The 26,861-nt window shown below is 47.1% G+C and overlaps 1 protein-coding gene across 4 annotated transcripts in view; it reads right to left on the reverse strand.

Moving 5' to 3' along the window:
- Positions 1-26,861, reverse strand: part of ZDHHC14 (zinc finger DHHC-type palmitoyltransferase 14) — a 272,373-nt gene that overhangs the window by 39,662 nt on the left and 205,850 nt on the right. For all 4 annotated transcript variants that reach the window (XM_060167377.1, XM_060167375.1, XM_060167373.1 and 1 more), the window contains exon 4: positions 4-141. In XM_060167377.1, coding sequence (XP_060023360.1) covers positions 4-141 — 138 coding nt within the window. The remainder of the gene's footprint in view (positions 1-3; positions 142-26,861) is intronic.

The following is a 26,861-nucleotide window of genomic DNA, read 5'->3' on the forward strand; positions in this document are numbered from 1 at the left end:
TACGAAGAATGACGTGGGTGATAACGAATGCAAATATAAAGACTGTCAGAAAAGACAGAGATAAAATAAACATATAAAAAAATCTGTAGTTTCTTTTCCCCACACAGTTGCCTACCCAGGGACAGTGGTGATCAAATCGTTCTGAAATGAGAGGCAGAAAAAAGAAAATGGAAATCAATTAATAAAATGTCTTTTTACTTGAGGGAGCTCCCCCCCAATACTCTAATAATATAACAAAATGGTATCACTGTATGTACGTACTTCCAAATTCACCACTCAGAGAAATGCTTACCGTTAAGACATTTCAAGAACATAATTATTCTTTCAACAGGGCTTAGCTGTTTTGAAAAAACAAAACGTGTGCATTCTATTCTCATTACAATAGAAAAGCAAAGATTTCCCTCTTTTGTACAAGAAAGCTCTTTGGTTCACAGAACAATCTTCCCTTAAGATGGTACCAACACTCTTGATGGTAATTGCTGGGCTGGTCTGGGCTGGGCTGGGCTGGGCTGGGGCTCAGTCTTTCATGGGTGTGTGGTACTGATTGACCATCTTTCATGGTAAGTGGCCAAGACAGAGGCCACTAGGGGCCTGGGACAGGACAGAGGGACAATCCCTTGTTCTCCCATCCCAGTTATAGTCGTTTTCTAAAAAATGTCTCTGCTATTTCAATAGTCGTAGAATTGATAGCATTTTAAAAATGATCTATGATCTTCAAATAATGTAATACACATGATCTTTTAGTTCACAATTCTCAGCTTCCTTACCTGTAAGACAAGGATACTGTATAGAGTCTTGCGGGGCTAAATACCATCTGGGAAAGTATTTAAAAAAAAAAGCAGTACGTGGTGCTTTAAGGTTTGTCAAGAGATGTCAGGTACATCAATACATTTGGCCCTGAAACATTCCTATGAGGAAAATGATGCTGCTGCCCTATTTTACAGATGAGCAAACTGAGGCCTAGAAGGGAGACTGCCTGCAGGGGCCATACAGCTCAGAGGCAGTGGAACTAGCAGTGAGGCCAGGTCTTTCTCGGGGCTGATTCTGTCTTCCCAACGCACAGGCTGCCTTGAGCACTTGGTAAATGACTGAGCACTGGCTTTGGGCATTTTTATACTGTTATCCCAAACCTGTGTCGTCTCACCTTGGGGATTTCACACAAAGTCTGCAGGACATTTGTTCTTCCCCTTGCAAGCAATAGCTAAGTGCTTCTCTACTCTTCAGCTGATCTATTCAGAAGGCCTATCGAGACTGTCGTTCTAACACACCCATTCACAGCAGACTGCCTGCCGCAGGTCGGGGAGGAAAATGCCACCCTTTTTCACTTGGGCTCTTATCCAAGCTTAGCTTTTACCCAATTTTCACATCTTCTCTGTCTACATGTGCTTTGAAAACACACAGAGAGGCCTCTGTGAGGTGTGACTCTGTAAACAAAACATCATAAAGTTATGCAAGGCAGTGTTTCCTTTCTTTCTGGTCACCTATCACACACCACTCATCTCATATTTTATGTCTAGTGCAAGCTTATTTCTTGAAAAGGGCACGAGGACGCCTGGAGACAGTGGTGGCAGAGGAACTGTAAGATCCACTGTTGTCTGCAAGTGACATCAACAGGCAGCAGCCAGCCTGAGCAGAGGACAGCCAGAGAGAAATTTCAGAGCTCACCACCCTGGTGACAACCTGATGGCCTATAAGATACTGACATTCAAAGGAAAGCAACTCCCATTGGTGTGTCTGTGTGAGTGACACGTTAACATGTGTTACCAACCCCACACAGCTGGAAAAATTAATCCCTGCGCAAAAACAACCTCATTTCCCCAAGTCACTGATCTACACAGGCTGTATAATGGAGAGGTCTATATGAAACAGGCAAAAATAAAAAAGAAATCAGAATCAGCGGAATTTTCCAAAGACTTTGAGGCTGTCGAGAAACCTCTTTTCTTCTTAACACACGCCTGTGGAAAGAGAGAATGACAAGTGGAGGCTGGGGAAGCCCAGGTTAGGTTGGCACCTCTGGTTCCAGCTGTGAAAGCTGATCTCCAGATGCCAAGCACGTGGCGGACTGAGCCTCCTAATTAAAGTGAGACTCGCCCACCAGCAGAGGAGACATCAGGGCTTGGGAGGCAGAATTAACACTGCGGATCCCCCCAGGCCAAGTACCAAGGTCTTTATGGCTTCCGGTAGTCATTTCTATGGGGGCAGGTGGTAGCTATATTTTTAGCTTAGAAAGTTTGCTATTAGCTAAGCTGAGATAACGTGCTTTCCTGAGCTGCTAAAGGAATGAAAGCAACAGACGGGGCACATGAGACCCTTGGGCACGGGGTCTGGGGGGGCTTCGGAGAAAACTAGCGCTGTCTCAGAATGGGTGCGAACACCTGGCTCTCTGGCAGCTCTGAGCTGGAAGCAGTTTCCATTGGGAAATTTGTCTTACTGAAAACTTTTTCTTGGCTGACGAAATTCCCACTAACAATGTAGGCTTGCGGAGAAATGCTTCCACGTAACGGTTTTCACGCTCTCCTTTGTGACTGTTGTACACGCGTTGGTAAATGAGCCTGAGAGCTGAGTGCGCATCTCTGTGGAAGAAGGAAGCTCAGAGCCCAGGGCCGCCTCCCGGACCCCGGTACCCTCCTCCCTCCTCCCTGACTTCCGGGGTGTCGGGGCGGGAGAGGGGCTGCACCCGGGCTGGGCCTGCGCCTCTTCTCTGCGGACTCTCTCTCTCTCTCACCCAGTAATCTCCTCCCCCCCGGGGTTCAAATGCCAACTCTACACTGATGACGCCCAAATGGCCGCCGCCGCCTTCATCCACCTTCTCGAAAATCATCTGATTTATTTTTACTTGCTTTTACCTGCCAGCTCCACTAAGCCTTTAATAAATGTTTGTCAAGGACTGAATAAACCCTCATGCTACCACGAGGACGTCCCGTGAGCAAGCACGTTGCCCAGGGCCGCACGGCTAACGGCAGCCAGGCCGGCCCGGTTCTAGCGGCTTCCAGAACTCTCGTCCACCAAACGCCCCGCCAGCCGGGGTGAGCGTCCCCGTGAGCCCCGCGCTGTATCAAGCGCTGGGACCACGAAGAAGAGAAACAGCGGCGTAACGAACCCTCCACGGCCTCCAGTAATTCCCTGTCTCGTTGGCGACGGCACTATTTTCACAATCCAGAATATTCCTCAGACCCAAAGGATGAGCCTCTAACAGAGGAAAACCGAATTTAGCGAGAAAGCCAGTCTATTCTCTGACGATGCTGGCAGCACACAGCACCCTCCCTGATGGGTCGAGGAGAGAATCGGGGCGAGGGGCGCTCGCCTGGCCCTCGCTGGCTCCATTTGGGAGCCGTCGAGGCCGCTGCGAACAGGGAGGCCTGTGTTACTGTTTCCAGGAGGGACAGCAGACAAGCGCCGGGCGCCAGCGGGCACACGGGTGGCTTCCTGGGACTGAGTGAGGCAGTGACTGGCCGGAGGGAGAACACCTGGAGCCGGGCTACAGCTGGCAACGTGGCCGCATGCAGCCGCACCATCTGAGATGCTTCAAACAACTGTTACCGGAGGGCAGACTGCGTATGTTCCGTGTGGAAAAACTGGAGGGTGTCCTATGCAACAGGGGGGGCGAGAGGGGTGTGTGTGACGGCGGTTCTTTAAAAAACCGCCTCGGACTTGCTGCTAAATCCCTCAACTCTGAAGTCTGGATCCTGCCAGAAAGGAGTGGTTTCTACACTGCAGCCTCTCTGGAGGGTTCCTGTAATCAAATGAGGAGCCGTTCCCTACACCAGGCTGTTGGGTATCTGTGCTCAGCTGTGCTAAGCGGAGGGACAGAGCCTCGGGGGAAGGGAATAGAACATGGGGGGCGGGGATTGGGGGTGATAACCTAGAAATTTCTCTAAAATAATGAGAGGTCTGAGTTCGCCAGCTGGGGTGCCCTGCCCACACCCCAGTTAGCATCGCGCTGCCCTGGCATGGCTTATGGACTTATTTTCCTCTCCTTCCCCAGGTGAGGCCTTGCGGTGAGAAATCATCTCCAGTCACCTAATAGCCCTGGCACCTAAGTGCCTGGCATGTAGCACACACTCGAAAATATACACTAAGCAAAGGAAAAAATGCCATTAATTGCCTTGGGTAGTTTTCCGAGTGATCCCTGCTCCTGGCTGCCGGGTGGAGAGACTGGAAAATGCTGATGAAAAGATGAGATTTCAGGCATGCCGACTACAGGAAAGGGCAGGGCTCCATGAAATTTGAATATGTGCAGAGAAGGTTGAGGGTTGGAAGATGCGGATAGAGGCTGAAAGAGCTGATGGGACATCTGTTAGTGTGAATCAGCTCACGGAGAAGCAGCCTCTGGCCTGTCTTGCTAATGGTGGGAAGCAGAGGTGGTTTTACTGAAAGCTCCATAGGGTGCCATTGGGAGAGGCTTCAGGTGGAATTCAAGTCAGGGGGAATTCCAGGCAACTTCAAAGTCACCAGATCCTAAGCGGGGAAAGAAGGTTCCATTAAGATGGCCAGTGGGAACACAGTTTAGGCGAAGGAGTTATGATCCTATTTTGTTAACGCCAAACTCTAAATACTAATGAAAAGAATATTATCAACGATGATTAACGCTACCATTCACTGAGTGCCTCTTCCATCGTTATCTCATTTATCCTTGACCACGGCCCCATGAGGTAGGTGCTATCCCCACACTTTTCAGACGGGGGTGCCACTGAGCCAGGTGAGGTACCGCAGGTGCTGAGCGGACGGATTAGGCCACTCCTCTGATTAAAGGAAGATTTGACTTCCTGGAGAGATGGAGTACGAAAAAGAGGCCTTAAAAATAAGTAGAAATGGAGACGTATTAAAATTGGGCAGGGAGAGAAAAATCCACTGAAATATTAAGGGAAATACTAATGGAAACGTATTTGCAAAAGTTGTGTTTGAAGGTTGCCAGAAAAGGAATAAAAGCATTTGAAAATGTTAAGAATTTGAAATCTCCCAGAAGTCAGGCCCTCAAGAGATAAATAAAATCATATCCTCTGGCCAAGCAATTCTGAGTTTTCCATACAGTGGTCCTGGGCTCTGTGGCCTGCGTCTCCTCTCTGCAAGGGTGTCTCGAGAATCCTGTGAAAACTGCTATGTGAAACTTCTCATTTAAATGTTAATTACATTTAAATTAAGGTAAATGTTTTTAAAGGCATGAAGGGGAAAATTACTTTTTCTTTAAACCTAGGACTTTTTTACCTCCAAAATTAGAAAAATGTGGCCTCATGAGGTCTCTTTTGCCTCTTTAGAATGATGAATGTTGAGATATAGTGGTACGTGTGTTATTACGTGGCCTTTATGGTTCCCACGTAACTGAAAAAGTTATGTAATAGGAACATTTAAATATGAAACTAGCTCAAGTATCAGAGGACCATATTCTTAGACACTAAATAATTCATGCTGTTCTAGATCTTTTGGTAAAATCTAATTATAGCGTTGCCACTGTGTTTAATGATTTCTGGAGAGCAACCTCACCTGCTAACTCCACTCCTTTTCTCACTTTTAACCAAACTTTATTGAGTCCTTGCTATGTGCCAGGCACTGTGCTAAGTATTTCACATGAATTGTGTCACTTAATTCTCACGAAACCTTGTGAGGTTGATGTTATTATGCCCATTTTACAGAAGAGGAACGTGCAGACAGAGGAGTTGGCATTGGAGCCCAGGTGTTAACCTGTACTCTTTTTTTTAAATTAATTAATTAATTTATTTATTTGTTTATTTTCGCTGTGTTGGGTCTTCATTTCTGTGCGAGGGCTTTCTCTAGTTGCAGCGAGCGGGGGCCACTCTTCATCGCGGTGCTCGGGCCTCTCACTGTTGCAACCTCTCTTGTTGCGGAGCACAGGCTCCAGACGCGCAGGCTCAGTAGTTGTGGCTCACGGGCCCAGTCGCTCCGCGGCATGTGGGATCCTCCCGGACCGGGGCACGAACCCGCGTCCCCTGCATTAGCAGGCAGACTCCCAACCACTGCGCCACCAGGGAAGCCCCCTAACCTGTGCTCTTAACCGCCACCTGTTCCCGCCTCCCGTGCCAGTTCCCTGCTGGTCACTGTGCCAGGTGGGCCCTGAGGACCCGGCCCCTCCCTCCTGGGGAAGCACACTTGGGCACCCGCAGCTCCGGGCACAGCACATCAGCAGGAATGGGAACAAGAGTGGACCATGGCCACACCGGGACTGGCAGTTGTGTCGGTGGCCCCTTGGGCTTCTTCTGGTTCAGGGCATCTACCCTCTGGGGGACGTGGAGAAAACCTAGCTCGTGTCTGGGTGCCCACTCTCAATCAAGAAGTAATCTAACCTGTGAAAAGATGGCCTCATTCTCAGCAAAGTGAACATCAGAAGAAGCGAACTTGGGCTTCCCTGGTGGCGCAGTGGTTGAGAGTCCGCCTGCCGATGCAGGGGACACGGGTTCGTGCCCCGGTCCGGGAAGATCCCACATGCCGCGGAGCGGCTGGGCCCGTGAGCCATGGCCGCTGAGCCTGCGCGTCCGGAGCCTGTGCTCCGCAACGGGAGAGGCCACAACAAGTGAGAGGCCCATGAACCCCCCAAAAAAAAAAGAAGAAGAAGCGAACTTCTTATGGAGACATACAGATTGGACAAAACTGCTTGCCAAACACTATTTATTGAGACTGTGTGGCTTGGGGGTTATGTGGGGCAAACGGATGTATCAGGGAAGGTTTCTTATGTCCCCCCCCACCCCGCCCCAACATATCTTTGCTCCTTTTCTGAAAATGATTTCTATCTGTTTAATTTTATGGTGCAACAAAATCAAGAAATCATATTAACTAACTCTGGCCTTAAAGTATTAATACATCTCTTCTACACGGGGACTTAGTTTCTTTACATGTAAAAAGTTGGATTAAATAAGCTCCAAGACACCTTTGAGTTGTAAAATTAAATGTAAAGCAACTCTGTGTTTTATTAACACCCGTAGGGATTCTTCTGGTCTTGAGTCCTTGCCAGTGTCCCATAAATTAAGATTTTGCAGCTTCTAGCTCCTTTTGTTAAAAAATCTAAAATTTTTCAATGTAAAACCAATTAGTAAATGTAGAATCGTTGTAACCTTTACACTACAATTTAACATAACCTTGGACCATACCCCCTACCCCACCCGCATGCTCTCATTTGCCTCTGCCCTGGCTGTGCCACTACCCGGCACAGTGCCGAGTCTCTTTGGGCATCAAATGAGGGGGCTTGACTAACGGCCAACTAAGGTCCCTTCAGCTCCTCAAAAGGGCAACTTAATATATTTTTGTTTCCTCTAATTTTCTAGGGTTGTTTACCGTTTGCTTTTAACTCCTGTTTCCAATGTTGGGGAAATTCTGTGCTTCTGGGAGGAGAGACAAGCGTGCATGGGAGATGCATTTTGAAGCAACTTATACCATGAGGTAGATATGCTGATTAGAAACAAAGATGAAGCTGTTGAGAAAAGGGGTGGGGGGAAAGGTTTTTACAGGAAGCAAAGAGAAATAGTTGCTATTTCTAAGAAAGTGAGGGAGAAAAGGTTTAGTTTGTGATATAAATAATTTTTGAAAGGAGATATACGAATGTGAATAGAAATGAGATTATTTTAAAAAGTAAATCAGCCTGTTGTGGTGCAGAAGGAAACCCTACAGTTCCCAGGAGGGTCATCAAATGAAGAGTAAATTCTAAGGAGGCAGGAGAATTACCTTCCCTTGTCTCCTCCAGCCCCTCCCAGAGCTCTCTGTCTTTATCAGACTCAGAATTAGAGCCGCAGCACTGAGTTGAGGTCTTTGAGCTTTCTGGAATTTAGTTGCTGGATTAGGGCTCTGCATCATTATGATAAAATGAGTAATATAAGTTCCAATTTGTACATCCTCAGGAAAACAGTCTTGTACATGGGTGGTCCTCAGTAGTTCTCCAGCTGTAACTTGCTAAGTTGTGAAACTCTAAAACAAGCTCCACTCTAAGCAAGGGCTTGAATGCTAGTGAGTCTCCTTCCAGGGCGGCGGCTCCCTGACCCCTCTGGGCCCCTCTCAGCATCCGCTCCACTCCGTCTCTGGGTTTGCAGGGCCAGAAACTATGCCTGCGAGGTCTCCTTAATTCTCCACAGAATAAAACAATTATCTTCTGAATCTGAAAAACAAGCTCATGCCATCAACCAACACCCCTCTTTCTCTAGAATTCTCTAGTCTCCATTCCTCTCTAGAAATTCCAAGCCTTGACATCAGTATCCACACCACCTTACATCACAATGGCTTAAACACCTGTAGGGCTTTCTGGTTTTCAATACCTGTTCACATTCTTTACCTCACGTGCCCCATACCGAACCTCTGACGTGGGCAGCACAGATTCCCGAGTACAGGTGACACAGAAAGTGAATCTCACACCAAATGCAATGGCCACAGGCCCAGGGCTCCTCCATGCTACGTCTGGGTCTAGAGCTGCTTCTAATGTCTACTCCCTGCTTCTCCCACTTCCCCACACTCTTTGGGCAGGTGTTCTTTCATGGCCAGTTACTACGTTTTTTGAAGCCAGTCAATTTATCCTCAAAGTGAAGGTTTCAGAACTGACTTATGCGTACATTATACACGTAAAGCTAGCAATTCTAAGGCTCTTCAAAACCTTTTAATTTGACTGCAATACACAATAGAAAAATTATATTCCGGATGGGCACGCTTTTCCAAAGTAAGCCTGCTTCTGTGATCTTGCAGCAAAGAATCTACATCATCTAAGGTGCAGAGAGCTGTGTCTATGAGCAGGACACAGCAGCCTAATGGAATTGATGATGCTTTGTTGAAAAGCAAACTGTGATATGTCCAAAGTAGTTCTCTTAAAAAGATTTATCCAGAATGAGACCTCTTTGCAAAGCTTCTGAGACACTTCATTTTTCTTAAGTTGAAACTGTAGACCCAACTTCATTATGAGTAGTATTAAAATATAAGGCGAGCTCAAGGAAAGAAACACAGCTACGCATTGTGCCTTATACAATTACAAGTGTAATTTCTCATCTGGTAATATAATTATACACGTATTGTGTGTTACAAGATTACGTAGTCAGATGTTGGATGGGAGAGTGAGAGGAGCACACCCTCCCCCTCTAACCCTTCTTCAGTATATGTTCTGACGGTCACCTGGAGGGCTTATTTTTATGAGGGTGACATTCACGTTTACAATGTTCATAATGGTCCTCAGTTTCCCGTTTCTAAAAGGTGGGCGTGGCCAGAAGACCCTCAAGCGCCCTCCCGGTCCAGCCCTCCCAGAGTCAGGAGTCCCTGTGGCTCAGGCTGGCTCTCTGCGAACAAGTCCTGGCTGCCCCTTTGTTGGTACAGAACAGAAGCAGAGCTGAACTCATGAGCAGAAGGGGTGTTTGATGCTCAGAAGTCATCTGTAGGGCTTTCCAAAATCCGCACTGCACACTGACTCTGCCCAGACGTTCAGCCCCCTTGGAGTACCTGCTTCTCCAGCTGCCTGGGTGGCATTTTAGGGCATGTGCCCGAGATTCCACAATCCTGTGTCCCTTCGGCTCAGGGTTTGGTGATCTACTACAAACATCCAGGCTTGGGAGGGTGCCGTTGGGAGTGGATAAGCCCAGTCATTCCTCTCGAGCACAAGGGTGAGCTTGTGCACCCTTGGGCTTTTTTTTTTTTTTTTTTTGTGGTACGCGGGCCTCTCACTGTTGTGGCCTCTCCCGTTGCGGAGCACAGGCTCCGGACGCGCAGGCTCAGCGGCCATGGCTCACGGGCCTAGCTGCTCCGCGGCATGTAGGATCTTCCCGCACCGGGGCACGAACCCCTGTCCCCTGCATCGGCAGGCGGACCCTCAACCACTGCGCCACCAGGGAAGCCCCACCCTTGGGCTTTTATGCTTCTCACCGATGTATTTTCCTCGGGTGAGTTCATGCCATCTTTCCACTGCCTGCTAGACGGTTCCACCTAACTGGCCCATAGCCACCACTCATTCAGCAGGTCCTGAGCTGTGTTTATTATGCTCCCTTGTCCTCGCTCCTCACTAACCTGCCTTTTCTTAGTAAATGGCGCCCCCATGCATCTAGTTGCCCGAGGTAGGAAATGCATTCACTTCTGCCTTTGGCTCTCACCTCTCCCATCCAGCCGGTCAACAGGATTGTTCATTGTATTAATCCTGCTGTCTTTTCTATGCTTCTGCTCCCTGTCTCTGAAGGCCATTGCAGCAACCCCGTGACCTCTTCCATGAACCACCGTGAAACCTTCCTGGTTTCCTCACGCTGCTGCTAGAGGCACCACCAAAGCAAATAAGACCATGGCAGCCCTTTGCTTGTATTCCCTGAGCAGCTCCTGCAGCCGCAGCCTTGATGTCTGCAGAGCTAATGCATTTCCAAATGGAGCTCCTTGGGTGCTGGAAGGCCCACCTTTTGTTCCCCTTCAACTAGAGCAGTCAGATCTATATCTGTTTTCTATATTGGTTTCCTCATTATTTTCTTTTTCTAAAATGGCCCACTGTTTACAACCACCAGAAAAAAAAAATTACAATCGGCTAGTAAATGTTCACTGTAATTGTTCTAAGCAGTCCCAAGTTAAGTTTCAAGTATGTGATATTGCTCTGTTGGTGGTGCATTGTTGAAAGTACATTGGATTCTTAAGTTAAAGGCCCTGAAGTCCTCATCCTAAATACCTACTTTGTGATGTAACCTAGGCAGGTTTCTGGGCCCCAGCAGTTGGATATGTCATTAAGGTTTCTTTCCCACTCAAACATTAGGATTGTATGGCTAAATAAAACTTTTCAAGAATGAAGTCCATGGTGTCCACTCTACACAAAATTAGGAAGTGCTGGCAGGCCTCCGCAGTAGAAACTCTATAAATAATTGATAAGCGCTAGCTCTCTTATAGACCCAGGTTAGACCCGGAGCTAACTGGTGGCCCTACAGAGACTACTAAGTACTACATAAATACTCCCACCACCAGAATCAGGTCAGCAGACTTCTTAGACCCTAAATCTAGTGTGTTGTTTTCTTGTTTGTTGCTGTTGTTTGTACAAACCATGCCAGCACTTCACTGAGTTACCACAGTCTAGTCAGCGGATTGCTAATTACTTTTCTAAACACAGGCACTCAAAAGAACAGGCCAAAGATTTTATCTAATAGTCAGGACTGGCTATGTACTCTGCGGGGCCCACTGCACAAGGAAACTATAGAGCATCATATTCAAAAATTACTCAGAATTTCAAGATGGCAAGAGCAGAGCATTAAATCAGCCTTGGTTCCTACATACCCACTGAGCTGCCCTGTTAACTGTTTACCGCCCGGGAATGTGGTTTTCTGATTTGTGGCAGATTAATGTCTAGAGATTCTATTGGGTTGTCTGAAAGGATTTACAGAGAGCTGCTAAGAGCAAAGTATAGTGAGGAAATTACGATTATCTAAGAGTTAAACTTAACAGTAGGTCAAAATCCCCGTTCCATATGGAGAGCCTTGGGGCAAGTAGCAAAACCCTCCTGGCTGCCACTTGCTAGAGCTACGGAGCTCCATCCCGGGCAGGCCCGGGAGAGGCTCTCAGGGTTCCACTGGCCTGGGTGAGGTGCGATGGGATGAGGGTGATGGAGGAGGACCATGTGATGGGGGACATCTGAGGCAAAGGCAGCAAACGCTAACACTGCACACCCTCTCATCTACTGTCTTCCACGAATATCAGAAGCTCTGTTTTTTAACCTCTAGAGTACTGATTCTTAATATTTTATTTCCCAATGCTTTGAAAATCCAATGAAAATGACAGTCCCTCCCACCCTCATGCACTCACACCAGCCTTTACATACAGCTTCCTGCAGCCTGTTCTTAGTTAACAATGGTTGACCTATTGGTTTAGTTTGCTGAAACTGAAGTAACCAATTTCAACAACTAATTTTCAAGTTGAGTTGTTCTAAGAAGGCAGAAAGGCAGGCGCCTACCTTTGATTGGCTTGCTAAATGTGCCCTCTCCTCGGGACCCGAAGGTACACACCCCACACCCTAGCCCCACTTGAGGCTGGTACTCTGCTCACCCAGCATAACTGCCAGTCGTTGACCACAGGTCGGGAGCTGCTTTACATAGAGGAAGGGCCTATGTTTTATTCAGGGTTTTCCAAGCTAAGGGCTGTGATCAAGTAGTGAGTCATAAAATTAGTTTAGTTGGTCGTGCCCAACATTAAAAAAAAAAGAATAAAATAGAAAATATCAAGGCATCTCATATACTCAAGTACGGCTGCATGAAACTTTGAGTATCTGTGTAAATTGAGTTCCGATATAAAATGCATTTCTTACTGTGAGTTGCAGGGGGAAAAAATTTGAAAGCTACTGCTTTATTCAAATTGGCAGCTGGTACATGATAGGCCCTCAAATACTTGCTGAGTGAATAAATATATGTATAAATTATATCTGTAATAGGCCTAAATACATTATGAGTCATTTTAAATTGTCATTTCCATCCTCCCAGAACTGTATCAGGGTAACCAGTTCCTGATCAGACTTAATTTTAAAAATTATCATTTCTCTTGGAGTCTAAAAATTTTCAATTGTACCATTGGGAGGTCTGAGGGTGTGAGTGGTGAGTTTTGTTTAGACTGGGGGAAGGAAACTTTTTTGTTCCGGTTGAGAACAGTAACCTAGTCACTGAGAGAAAGGTACCCCGGAAAGGTGAAGCAGATACAGGCAAAGGAGTATCCAATTCTCTTTTTCTCCTTCCTCCCTCCCTTCCGTCCTTCCCTCCCTCCTTCAGCAAATGTTAACTGAGCAGCTGCAGGCCAGGGAGGTGCAGGTTGCTGAGAACACTTGGTGAGGAACAGACAGAGCTGCCCTCTTGGAGCTTACACGTCCACCAGGCAGAGGCTTTCATCAAATAACCGGCCAGAGCTGTGAAGGCCGAGCACAGAAAACCCAGGGAGGGGTGTGCTTCCCTAGGAACCAGCCCAGAGCCCTCCGTGAGAGGACTTCACAGAGAAGATGTGCCTTTTTCCAGGAACTGAGAGGAGACCCTCAGGGCTGGAGTCCAGGCAGCAAGGCGTGAGGTACCACAGAGCTGGAGAGGGGCAGGGCACAGATCTGGTGGACCAGGTGAAGGATGTGGGCCTCCTTCCTGTGAGCCATCAGCAGGAAAGCACACTCAAGGAGAGAGGTGGTGTGCTCAGATTCTGTTTGGGATGGTAGTGGGGTCCACTAGGAGACCCCCACCCAGGCAAGGTGAGAGATGACGGTAGCTTGCCGTTGGCCATGCTAGTGTAAGGGGAGGGAAATGCACCCACCTAGTAAGAAAAAGTACAGGGCCTGGTTGTGTAGGGAAGGATGGGAGGGGAAGAAGCCAAATACGAAACATTTGGTGTTTGCCTCGTGCAACCGATGGACGGCGTTGGCGCTCCGCGAGGTGTGGGTCCTGGGGAATGCTGACTTGGGGTGTCTCTGGGCTCTCCAAGTGGAGATGCCCGGAGAGCAGGTGCATCTGCCAAGTCTGGAGCTCTGAGGAGAGGCCTGAGCTGGAGACATAAACCTGAGAGACAGAGACAGACTTCGGGAAGGCAGAAGGCAGCGAGACCAGAGATGAGCACGCTCACTCCCCAGAGACGCGAAGCCAGGAGCCACAGACAAATCAGGGGAGGCAGAGCGAGCCAAAGAGGTACACATGCCGCGAGAGCAAGACAAACGGAAACTGACTTTCACGAAGTAGTTGCCTGTGGCTTTCTTGGGTATCGAAGAAGTGTTTTTAAAACAGAGCTGTCGTTGGACAATTACAGGCAGAAATGAGGTGAGCACTTCTTGGTCAGCTAAAAATAAAACCACGGTCAAAGATCACTTTTCTCTGGATTAGGTCCAATTTACCTTTGCATTAGAAGTGGGCATGTGTGCAGTGCGTGGACCTGTGGTTGATTTCATGGCAGCAATCCAGGACCGGCTGAGAATGTGCCCGGATGCCCCAGAGATCCTGTGGTTGAGACCCTTCCTGTTGGTGAAGGATGAACTTTCCAAAATATAGCACCAGACAGACAGTCTCTTTCTTTTGTTGAAAACAGTTTTTAAATACATAAATGCACAGAATAAGAAAAGATGTGTGTTTTAAAATTTACTTTAAATGCATTGTTTTAAACTATTAGAGTCTTCTAACAAAGCATTTTTCTGAAGTATACATGTAGACGGCTCCTGGTCTTACATGAGAATATCTGTCCCAAGTATCCAGAAAGCCGCCCCAGGGCTGGCCATGCACGTTCTGCTTCCCATGATGGTTATGTTTCTCATTCTACGATTATAACTTAGCCTTCTGACTATGAATTGGCTGCCCAAATAGTTGGACCAGTCATAGAGTCATTTGCTGAAGATGAACACGTCAGCATCCTGCCTTTGCTGGTTCCGTGTGAGAGCTCAGCTGACAGGGCCTGTCCCAAAGGGTGGCTCTGAACTCGACAGGCCAGCAAGCCAGGACCCAAACCTGCGAAGAGCAGGGCTGCTCTGAGGGGGCTCTGGGGGTAGCCCTGCTTCCCAGGCTGTGAGCCAACCTTGCCTGCCATTCCTCATTTATGTGTGTGAACGCTCCCTCCACCCCTGCCTCCCAAGGCTGTGGGAAGGCTTCCACGGATGTGAACAGAATCAAGCTCACTGAACCTTCACGGGGGCGGGCAGTTTACTTGATTGTTCTCACTCTAGGTCCAGATTCTTGACTCAGGTAGGATCTATCCAGTTCAGCCGCCTGTGGATAATGATACTTAAGGGAGGTGGGGTCATCCCTTGGGCCTCTATGATGCCAGCGAAGGACTCTGTTGGGAATGTCTGAGGCTCCCTGAGGACTCACCCTACAAAGCCATGGGCAGAAGTTCTACAAATGCACATTATGATGTTATCTCTGAGTTTTTCTCTCCAAGGAAATGCTGAAGACTTTCAGCCAGCAAGTCTAGGAGGCTGGACCGGTCCAGCCGGATGCACCTCTGGGGTCCCCTTGCTGTTCCCTGACACCTTGAGGCAAGGCTCTCCTTCCCCCACACGCGGGGAAGCACTCGCCCCGAGCCCAGCCTTTGTCCGTGGACGGTCCCTTGTTATCTGCGGCTTCTCGCGGGATTTGCTTTCTCCTCTCGACACTGTCTCCACCTCCTCTGTTCTCTGTTCTGAGGCCTCAGGAGAGGGGGAAAGACACTTTCTGTTTAGGGCAGGATTGAAAGTGGACTCCTCGTTAGCAGCAGCCCGAAACATTTTTGGCTAAAGACCATTCAACAGCCCACCTCACTCACCACGATGCTCTCAGTGTTCTTCGTGACGTCACTTTGTAAACAGCTGGACAGCAGGGAGGAGGGGTCATGCTGGTGGTGGGGAAGGTTCTGGATAGGGGGCTGCCCTGTGGGCACAGCTGGCGTTCTGAGCAGCTGCGGGGCAGCCCCGAGCCAGGTGAGGCGCGTCTCCCCCCAGCTCTGCTTCCTCTCAGCCCCGACGGCTCTGACCCAGCACCTTTGCTGCCACTTCCATCTCACTACCTCTCATTTCCTCTCCACGTTCGCCTTTCTTGCTCCCTCCCTTCTGTATTTCTTTTCCTACTATTTTCTAGCACTTCTTTCCTCCCCTTCCCCCCTTTTTTCTTCACTGTCTCTGACCTCAGACACCAGCCAACTACTCACAGCTGGACACACATGGTACCCAGTTCCTTGAAGCTGACGTCACTGTCTCTGGGTCCTCATGTTTAAGTTGCTGCAGATCCAGTTCTGGACCAAGAGCCAGAGGGTTCCGGTGGTTACACTGAGCTATGTACTTTATAGACTCAGGTCATTGTGTCATGACTGACGGAAAATACGTGAACTTGATTTTTCTTTAAAAGCATTAATTTCCTAATATGGGGAAATAGTCATGCGCTCAGGAGACAGAGGGATCGAAAACTCACTCTTCTTTGCCCCAAGTCCACGAATTTAATGAAGCACTTAGTTCCGTGGCTTCTTCCTCTGGAGGATTTCTGGGATCCATCCACGCCGTCTTTCCATCTCCACGGCTACTTCCCTAGTTATAGGGTAGCTGCAGCCCTCCTACCCATCTCCTTGGCCCTGTCTTATCACCACCAGTTCCCCCTCTGCAATGCAGACAGAGAGCACTTTCTGAGACACACGGTTGATAAGTCCACTCCACTGTCCCTTGCCCTTGGGATAAGACTGAAGCCCCTCAGCGCGGCTTGGAAGGCGTCTTTCCTCTGGCTGCAGCCCTCTCTGCCTGCATCTCCACTTTCTCTAGTCCCATGGGTCTGCCCGCCTCCCGCTGCCCTGCGCCTCTGCACAGGTCATCCTCCTATGACCTGTGCATCCATTGGTCTTAGATGGGATGCTCCTTCCTCTGGGTTAGGAACCTCTCCCATACGCTCCCACATGACCCTGTACCACAGGAGTCTGTGAAGCTACCTGAGTTCCTCAGTAGGGAAGCTCTGCGGGCAGGGCTGTGCTGTTCACTGTCCCCATCGTCTCCCCAGTGCCTGCCTAGCACAGAGCCTGACACACCAGCAACAGTCAGAAGTTATTCCTTAAACAGGTGGGCCAATGAAGTGCTGACATGGCCATGTGCATAGCCCTAAAGGATTATTAGCCTAGAGGCTCCCCGCTTCCCTGAGCACAGCATTATAACAGCCCCAGGCACACATGCTGGTGATTTCCTGTCCTACAGCAAATATTCAGCATGATCAAAGAGGAAAACAATGCATTCTAGGCTCAATTTATTGGACTGAAAAACAAACCCATAAATCAGTAATAGGCAATGGTTTTTCAGGCTCAAACAGCTTGATAGAAAACTGGTTACTTCTATCCCATGATAAATGGCAGACCACTCTACTGCGATATTGTTGTGAATTGAATGTAAGAGCCTACACTCTGTAACACTACCTTGTTTTTGCTAACTTTCAGTGAAAATGTATGTGATACAAACCATGAGAAAACCCATGTGGGACTTGGAAACAATCTTGGCTTCAAATTTAAGATAATATTGTATTATTTCTTGAGGGAAAATTTAAATTTCTTTATACCAAGGTCTCTTATCTTCCCAATACTTCTCAGTAGCATCAACAGCCTGAGGCAAGAACAATGGGAAGGAGTAAATTCTCAGCAATTTTTAAGAAGGGCCCTATTTACCCAAGAGCACAGAGCTGGAGAGGAGGCTGGGAAAGGCCAGCGGCACAGTCCTCGTCCTGCCCCTGAGCTTTCTGTTCTCTCCTTTGTAATGAAAGGGTGACACAGATGCTCCCAGAAAACCACCAAGAATCTGTAGCAGGCTGGACACCAGGTTGGCAAGCACCCCGGGTGGGTGGGTGGCCCAGGCCTGACTGCCCAGTGCAGGAAGCTGTGTGTGTGTGTGTGTGTGTGTGTGTGTGTGTGTGAGAGAGAGAGAGAGAGAGAGTGTGTGTGCGTGCTCTGCACACCTGTGTTTCGGTTAAGAGCGAAAGAGGAAGAAAGAGAGGAAGGAAGAACAAGCCCAGTAAAGTTTTTCTTTTTTTAAAAAAGCAGCTTTTAAAAATGGCATTCTTGAAATAAACGTTACTGCTGATTACTTGGAAAAAATCAACACCAGCCCTCTGGTGGGGTGGAGAGATGTTACCTGTCATCTTAAGGAGTCTATTTTCTAACAACTGCAGAGTCTAGACAAGATTTAACCAGACTTTTAACTTAGTTTGTGTGCCATGAACCCTGTTAGCAGTCTCATGAAGCCATGCACCCTTCCACCTTATTAATGTTGAAATCAGTAATAAATGTCATCTTCAGAATAGTTTAAACTAGTTTCAAAGTTGTGACACAGTAGGATACAAGCTTATTTATTCATATGCCAAATAATAAGAGCTACAGTTTATCAACTACTGTGGTTTTGAAATAGCAAATGTAAATGATCTATTTTCAATGTCTGTAATGTCATATGAAAATGTCTGTGGTTTCCAGTGGTGACGAATGCAACTAATGTGGTTTGTTGCCTGTGTTCATAATTGAACGAAATATTAAATTTCATTTAGAGGTTAGTGAGATTAAACATGTCAGAGTTTTCCATCCAAGCTCTTGGACCCCCTGAATCCCATCCATGGTGCCCAGGGCAGGAATCCCTGCACTAAGCAACGCTGAGAAGCAAGGGTCTCAGTGCCTGGTCAGGCCTGTGGTTGGAGGGAGTCAGGCCCAGGGAGTAGGCTGCACTTCGGCAGTAGGGCCACAGTCCTGCTGTGTGTCCTCGTGGCATCTCATTTCTCGCTCTGGGCCTTTTGGGGAACCTGCTCTGTCCAGGCCATGTGGTCAGTGACCTTCCTCAGGTTTGGGGCTCACTGCTTCCACTCAAGTTGCGGTGTCCCATCAGCTTTCCAGCACCTGCTGATCCATTAAACTCTCCCCTGGGATTTTAAAGCCTAACAGGAATACTGGGGAGGAGAAGGCCTGATCCAAGGTACAGAGAGCCTCTGTTATACAAACACTAGGATGCTCAGGCAGTATAATTTCAGGAGGGGAATATAATCTTCATATGCATCTATGAGAGATGTTTTTAAATTTAAAGTACTTATACATGTATCTTGCCGTGTTAACCTGATAATCCTGGGGAATCACTAGCAAGTTGAGCTTACTTATGACTTTGCTTGGGCCCGACCAGGTCGTGCCAGACACTGACCTTCCCCACCCTCCCTGCAGCTTTTATAAGACTTTAAAGGCTGGTGACCGTGTGTGATTCAGCTTCCTGCTCTCTCTGCATGCTGCACCCCGGCCCGGGCCGGCACAGAGCCTCACGCATGGCGGACACGAACTGGTGGCTGATGAGCGTTTCTCCCAGGCTGGAGGAGAAATTATTACATTGTCTCATGTGTTTAGGTCTTCCTTGTCCACCTGCTGCTGACTTTCAGGCCCAGCTGGGTTTCTCTCTGCTCTAAGTCTGTGGTTTATGAACTTTCACACAGTGGTTAGGAGGCTGCCTTCTGCTTCCAGCTGCTAGAGTCTTGCTGTGTGACCATGGACAGTTCCTGCCCTCTCTGAATTTGAGTTCCGTAGCACATGGGGGTGATACTCTCTACCTCGACTAATGCCCAGGCTGGTTGTGAGCAGCAAATGAGATAACATACACAGAACTACCTCCAAAAGTCAGAAGCCATATGCAAATATGTGACGGCATCATAAGATGAAAGTTATTTTAGTATAACTTGTTTCTATGTATCTATTTCACTTCTTTTATCAAAAAAGATAATAATTACATTTTCATAGGTACTAGGTTCTTATATAAGTGAATCTTCTTCCTTTATTCCAATTTCCATTAGTCCTTTATTTAAAATACTTCTCAACCTTTTAAAAATAAGATAAAATTTAATCTGTTCCAACAAACCGAATTATTTTTATAGCTTTTTAAAAACAATGTCCAAACGTGTATTAAGCTTTCAAAACTAAAGCATACAGGTTATTTTTCACTATTCAAGTTTCCAACCTTTAACAGCTCAGTCCTGCCCAACTCCTACAAATAGTGGGTGGAATTTGGTGAAACATTTATTGTTTAACACCCAACAGAGAACAGCTGGATGGGCTGATACAGCCACAAATATCTTGGAAGAAGAAACTCTGGGGCTGGTAAAGTATGTTGCATCCTTAGCCCTCCCTAGTTCCCAAATCCGTTGCTGGAGCCCAATTGCAATTCTTGGCAACTCAAGTAAACAACTGATTGTTGGGCATCTTCTCTAAGGCGCCATCTGCTTTAAAAAGATGAATGAGACACAACTGCTTCTTAGAAAGTAACTGATCTTTGGCCTTCGAGTCTCCCTGCATGTGACAGATTGCTGTATTTCAGCAAATACTCACTACTCCCCTTCCTGAGGGGGCAGTATCCTTCCCTGCCCCACTGACAGGTCCTGGTCACGGGCATGTGCCTTGGTTGGCTCATGGAGTCTAAGCAGATGTGCCGTAAGCAGAGGCTGTAAGAGACACTGCATATTTTGGCCCCCATCATGTGGTCCAGTGACCGCCCCCCCCCGGCCCCAGCGAGGAGAACATGCCTGGCAGTTGCTGTCCCTTCCGCCGGGGTCCCAGAATCAAATCTGAGAAGCCTGAACCTGAGCAATGCCTGGCGCCAAACCCAGAGCTGCCCCAGGAGACCCACAGGCCCATGAGCAAAAGAAAGGCTGTTCGTTCAAAGCCACTGAGATTCTGGAGGGTGTCTGTCATACTGCATCACTGAGCTAACTAAGAGCTAACTAAGAGCTAACTAAGAGCTAACTAAGACATCTCACCGATTCACTTTACACTGATGTGTGAGATCAGACCACCTCAGGTTCCTGCTCGAGCAAGATGCACTAGTGGCTGAGTCTAGTTCCGCTTTCTCGACAGGCACCCAAGGGCTTCAGCGTGACTGCTATTGAATTTTTCCAGCCTTTCCTCCCATTTCTCCTCTTCATGGGAGTTGGTCTAAGATGACCCTCCTAAGATCAGACTAGATATCCTGAGTGCTACAACCTGGTCAAACAGTTTTTTTTTTTCTTTTTTTGGCTGCGCAGTGTGGCTTGTGGGAGCTCAGTTCCCTGACCAGGGATTGAAACTGGGCCACGGCAGCGAAAGCCTGGAACCCTAACCACTAGGCCACCAGGGAACTCCCTAAAATATTTCTTTATGATGTTAGTTCACTTTTCATGAGTCGGCAGAAAACTTGTCAAAGGCGGGAAGCCCATCTTAACACTTCTTTGCATTCTACTTGCATATATACCAGCCAATGAAGAAATACTTTTGGATGAGTGGTGAACACCTGCTTTACAGAGCTTTCTACAGATATGGCCTGATTCCTCCTCTTGACTCTCAACAGCCCCCGCTGGGCCCTGGCCCAGCCACTCAGCTTGGTGGACTTCACCCGTGTTGTCAGGCCATGTCAATGTCCACCTCAGACACCCAGAGGGACTATGGCCCTAAGGTGAGTTACAGAAGAAGTACTAATACTGATGAACTTCCATTTGTAAAATGATACTTGCAATGCATGGCTTCTAACAGGCTCCAAAGATGGTAGCTATTTTACTAATATTAATTTTTTAAGGGTGCAAATCACCATAGTAGTGCTCTTCTGGAAGTGGCCACCTCCCATAGGAGGCCTCACTGCTGGCCGCTGCTCTCCACGAGAGATGAGCAATCCCCAACACCCCCAGATGGCTTGACCTCAGTGATGGATCCCGGAGAGGGTCACAGAAAGTCTGTTCCCATGGCTCTCAACCTTGACCATGCATAACCCCCACCTCCTTTTACTTTGCTACAATGCAGACTCCCAGGCCTGGGTACTCCATCTTGAGGAATTTACATCTACTTACATGTACTTACACCTATGACAAACATATTATGAAGGAAATTCTTCTGAAAGTTGAGAGACTTTGTAGAATTTTATTTTATTTTGGTTATTGCCTCAAAAGCACCTCTAGACTTTCTTGATTTTAATTTTTTTGGAAGAAACTCTTGGTGGCAGAACACAGGGGCTCAAATTGTGGGAAGGACATGTTGAGAAAGAGAAGGGACCAGCTTATCTGGCTGAAACAAAAGGGTGTCTCCAGCTACAGCATGAAGAATCCATGGAGGATGAGGGAGGCCAAGAGAAGAGCTGGGGGATGGCCAAGAAGAGGTTACAGAAGAACCAACAGAAGAACTATTGGCTCCCAGGAGACGGGAACCAATAGTGAAATCCAGGAAATGTGAACTGGTAGGAAGAGACAGAAAAAAGAACGTACTGACAACCAGGAAAGGTTTCAATTTGACATAAGAGAAGATGAAAGTCTTCCAGGAAAGAATGACATTTTATGGTCAAATGAGTCAGGAAGGTTACTTGGAATTCTGCCATCTGTCACTTGAGCTAATAACAACGAATCATTGATAACGAGAGACTTAATTAAAACTCCCATCACTTTCTGAAAAGGACTTGAGTTGCTTTTAAGAAAACCGGGAATAAGTTAGTGCCAAAAATACACGCCCCAAAGTCTTTTACATTGTTTAGAGGCTGCTACATTTGGCTCTGAGTTTCTTCATATCAATGAATAAAACCTTTTATGAACAGTCTTCCGCACAGACGTGAAATGAATTCCGGCTCTCTCCACAATCTTGCACAGTGTGAGTTACATGACAATGACAGTAATATGCCTTGAAGTTATCTGTCATTTTGCAAGTTTCATTAAACCCTTGGTGCACTACAATAGATTATCTGTGGAAAGAAAAACCTCCCAGTTTGTTTTCAGCTAAAAGATCCCACGTCTGTATTTATTCATTTCAAGTCGGAGGTGGAGACACAATTACTGCTGGTCTAAGGCAAACAGAAACTCTCCAGAGAGGTCAGTGAATGGGAGAGGGTGGAAACATGATCAACTTCTTGAATCCAAAAGCATTAATTAGGTTGTTTGATATATTTTTTAGTTACAGGACCTGTTGCTTAAACCAAAAAGGATAAAACTCCAGACACTAAGAAAAAAACTAAAGCAAAGATTAACACAAAGGGGCTGGAAGCCCTCAGGAGCAGAAGAACCCAGCCTGTGCGCCACCACGGAAAGCTTAGGGGCAGCCCGCACATGAACAGTAAACAGTTTCCAAAAATCCAATAATTTTCCCAAAATGGTATTGGTAGTCAAACTGTACATTTTTAATCTTGTCTCCTGCCTCAAACTGCATTAAATTTATACAGAAGTTTGTGGAGAGAATGTCTCACTTGAATCTGTTATTTCCACTTTGTTATTTTCTCTCCTTTGGTCTCACCAGAAGTTTATCTTTTTGTTGCTTACTTGCCAAAGAATTAGATCTGGTATCATATTTATCTTTCTGTTTTCTAGGTTACTAATGGTTTTCTTCCTGTTTTTCTGAAGTTTATTTTGCTCTTCTTTTTTCTATCTTCTTGAGATGGCTGCTCTGTTCCTCTAGTTGCTTCTAAATTCGGTTTTGTTTTTTGTACTAGACTTCTGAAAACTTCTAATTTCATTGGCCGTCCACCATCCAAGTAAGCTTCCTGTTTGTGGAGAATCCCAAAATAGGTGGGAGGTAGGCCCCGCCCTCCACCCCCTGTTACAGAAGCTGAAAGTGGGGCAGCTACCTCCCCCGGCGCGTCTCGCTGGCTGCTTGGGTGTGGAAATGAAACAGGCCCAGGGGCTCCCACCCCGCAGATCTCTGAATCCAGAGCCCATGGTCCTTGCAGACAGTCACAGTTCCGAGCTGATGGTAGCCGCAGAGTCAGAACTCAGGGGTGGTGTCACAAACATCTTGCTGTGGCGCTCGTGCCTCCTGGGACATCCTACTGCAGGAGCCTCCCCTGGCTCTTCCAGGCTGCCGAGCCTGGTTCCGCAGCCTCCTCCTTCCTTTCTATGGGCTACCTGATAGTTTTCCAGATAACTCCTTTTCTGCCTAGGTTAACTCTTTTGTGCGGTTAGAATTTAGAATTCTGACTGGGATGAAGTTTTATTTTGCATTGTTCTTATTGTCATTTTCTAACTGTTCCACAAGTGCAATTTTGAAGTCCCTGCCACCCAAGAGTTGATGAAAAGGTTCTTAAAAAACATTATAATTGGTTAGGTTTGTGTATTTATATTTTTGTGATTGATTTCTAGTTTCATTGTTACGTCATTAGGTGACACAGTCTGTGTAATATCTGCTTTCAGGAAGTTAGGAATTTCTGTGCAGCCAGTATGATTAATTTTGCTAGTGTTCCACAATCAGTTCAAAAAGGTAAGTATACTTTGCAGAAACAAAGTTCAGCATATATTTATTAATTATATATTCATTATCTTTTATTTTCTTACTTTTATTTTGTTTACCTGAGCCAACAAGACCAGAGGTATATTATTGTTTCTCACTAGCATTATGTTATACCAAATTATCCGTGTGTTTTCTAACAATTTTTACTTTATGCATTTTGATGCAATGTTATTTGATGCATATATGTTGATGACTGAATTTTTAAATGTACTCTTTACTAACATAAAATTACTCTTTTTTGATCCACGTAATATGATAAATACAATGCTTCCTGGCCTTGAATTCTCTTTGGTCTGTTCTTAAGAATCATTCTTGGGGACTGTATTTTATTTTGATGCATCTAGATGCTAGCACAGTGCCTGACACATAGGTGCTCATTAAATGTCAGTAAAAAGCAAGGATACTGGAAACTAGGAGGGGCACAGTAAATCCCTCGTTTTTTGGGGTCCCTGGGAGGCTATAAATGCCAGCTTGCTCCATTCCCTTCAAATGATATGCTTCCCTATGTAAAACTAATACCCTTCTCACCATACCCAAATCGTTTAAAAGAAATGCCAGTGTGCTACCCCACACCAGAAGGCAGCTGTGATTCTAAATCTCAGATATTTCAGACCTCTTAATATTGAGTACAACTGTGAAGCAGTAACTGGGCTCAGCAGAGGGTACGCAACAGACAAGACATCTGCAGTCTCAGCTCAGAAACCAATATCTCAGAGGAAGCAGTTGGATGGGGGGGTGGGGGTGGGGGAGACACTGTGGGCTGGAAGGGAGAGCGTAGTACAGTGCCCAGGAGAGGGAGAGTGAGCTTTTGAAGACGACCGTGAAGCTCTCCCAAAAACAAGAGTAAGTGGGCACTGAGTCCCTGCAGAGGGTGTCTGGAGGTTCTTTGCGCCATCCACATCAGAAATGACAGAAGGGGACAGGTGAAAATGGGGCCAGGGCACCCCCCCCCCGCCCCCGATGACGGAGGAGGCTGGTGCCGCCGAGAGCTCTGCAGCGGCTGACACAGCTCGAGGGCTTCGTGCACCACCTTCTCTGTCCTCACAGCACCTCCAGACATGGCATGGTGGAAGCAGAGATGGACCAGGCAGCAGGTCTGGGACCCAGGTGCTGCTGCCTCTGGGCTGGTCCAAGTCAGACAGACTCCCGTAGAGCAGGCTTGCAAACGCTTGCAGTGCTCCTTTTTACTGTTTAGCAAACTTAGTTTAGTTCACAGCGCGTGCATAAATTACTTTCAAGTAAATCGCATTTTATTACAGGTTTCGGTTGTGTTAAAAATACCCAATGCCAGGGAAAGTTGCTGGCTGTCTGGCACTGGGCCAGAGCCCCCCAAAGGACAGACTTCCCTGAAAGGGTCCACCCTGGTTGGGGCGATGTGGAAGGGGCTCAGCTGGGGCTGGAACATACTTAGTGAGTCTGAGAAGACCTCACAAGGGTATGTTTTGCTTTCCAGCTCCTTCTGTTACTCTTCCTTTAATGACCTGAGGGATCCTAAGGGTCTGAGCGAGCAGAGGTGGCTCCTTGGCCCCAGCTGTCAGTTGTGTCAAAATATTTTATAACGTCAAAAATTGCCTGGAAACACAGACCTACTAGAGAATGGACTTGAGGATACGGGGAGGGGGAAGGGTAAGCTGTGACAAAGCGAGAGAGAGGCATGGACATATATGCACTACCAAACGTAAGGTAGATAGCTAGTGGGAAGCAGCCGCATAGCACAGGGAGATCAGCTCGGTGCTTTGTGACCGCCTGGAGGGGTGGGATAGGGAGGGTGGGAGGGGGGGAGACGCAGGAGGGAAGAGATATGGGAACATATGTATATGTATAACTGATTCGCTTTGTTATAAAGCTGAAACTAACACACCATTGTAAACCAATTATACTCCAATAAAGATGTAAAAAAAAAAAAATTGCCTGGAAGAACAAACAACCCCCAATGCTCTGTTTCAATGTGCAGAAGCGATCTGATGGCAACACAGAGAGACAATGAGAGAGAAACAGAGATTAAAAAAAAGACAAAGAGACAAAGAGAGAGAGAGGATATATTCATTCCTGCAGCTGCAGATCACCCAAAGCCTCCCAGATTACAGGAAAACAAGGGGACTCCCATCATTCTGTGAAGACAACGTTTGCTCTATGCAGTTCCCCGGGAGCAGCTCGGCAGCTCTCCTGTTACGCACGATAACACCACTGGCGAGCCCTCTGTGAGCCCTCGGTGCGCGCCAGGTCTGGGCTTGCTCGGCACTATCTCACTTCATCCTTAAAAGAAACCTATGAGGCAGTACTAGGATCACCCCATTTTACAGATGTGGAAACCCTGTGGGGGTGGCCAGATAACCTGCCCAGGTTCCAACATTATCCAAGGACAGTACCAGGATTCAGTTCTGGGTCTGTCTGTCCCTATAGCCATGTCCCAACCGCCTGGCTTTGCTAACCTGTTCTATGTTAGTAACAGAGTTTGCTCCCCAAGAAAGCTTTTCCCTTAGTCCTCAACTCCAATTACGCAGCCCCTACCATTCTGTTCTCATTTCAAACTTATTTAACAAAGAAAAATATGCTTCTGAACTGCCTGGGAAGCTGTATTTTCATCTCCCCCCTCCCAGTGCAAAGTGACATTTATTTGTGTGCCTAGGAAGGACCAAGCCAAACCCATTCATTACAAGGGAAGGGAAGCCACATGTGTAGACCCTGGCTTTCAGCACATCACTGTATTCTTTTTTTCCCGTGGCTGCAAAAAGTAGAATTCTTTCAATAAAAGCTTTCTATCTAAAAATAAAATAGTGGCAAACTCTGCAATTATACTTCTCAGTTGGAGACATTTGCTTTCCACTCTCTTTTCCCAAATGCACAAGGTCCAGTTCGTTGGTCAGTTAATGGGTCACACCAAAGGCCCAAATGTAGTCTAATGAACTGGAAAACCAAAACCATGTAGGTTTGAGTCGTTGTGTCGTTGTTCCCCGAGTGCAGTGAGTAGCTTTATTTTACATCAACTGTATTTATCTCACCTGTCCTCCACACAGTGGGGCCCTGATCAGGGTTTGCCAACCTCCAGCGCTAGGGCCGTCAAATGATGCTTGGAGGCAGCTGTTGTCAATGCGCTCTTCATCCAGTCTCCTCCTCTGAGCCCATCCCAACCTCCCCGCTTCCTCTCCTTTCCCTTTGCTGTTCTGCATCTCCCCATGCTTGCTCGTGGAGTTCTGGATTAGCATGTGACTTGGATTTGTCAGAAAGGTTGCTCAGAA

Source organism: Lagenorhynchus albirostris, chromosome 12 (genome assembly GCF_949774975.1).
Source record: "Lagenorhynchus albirostris chromosome 12, mLagAlb1.1, whole genome shotgun sequence".
Lineage (NCBI taxonomy): Eukaryota > Metazoa > Chordata > Mammalia > Artiodactyla > Delphinidae > Lagenorhynchus > Lagenorhynchus albirostris.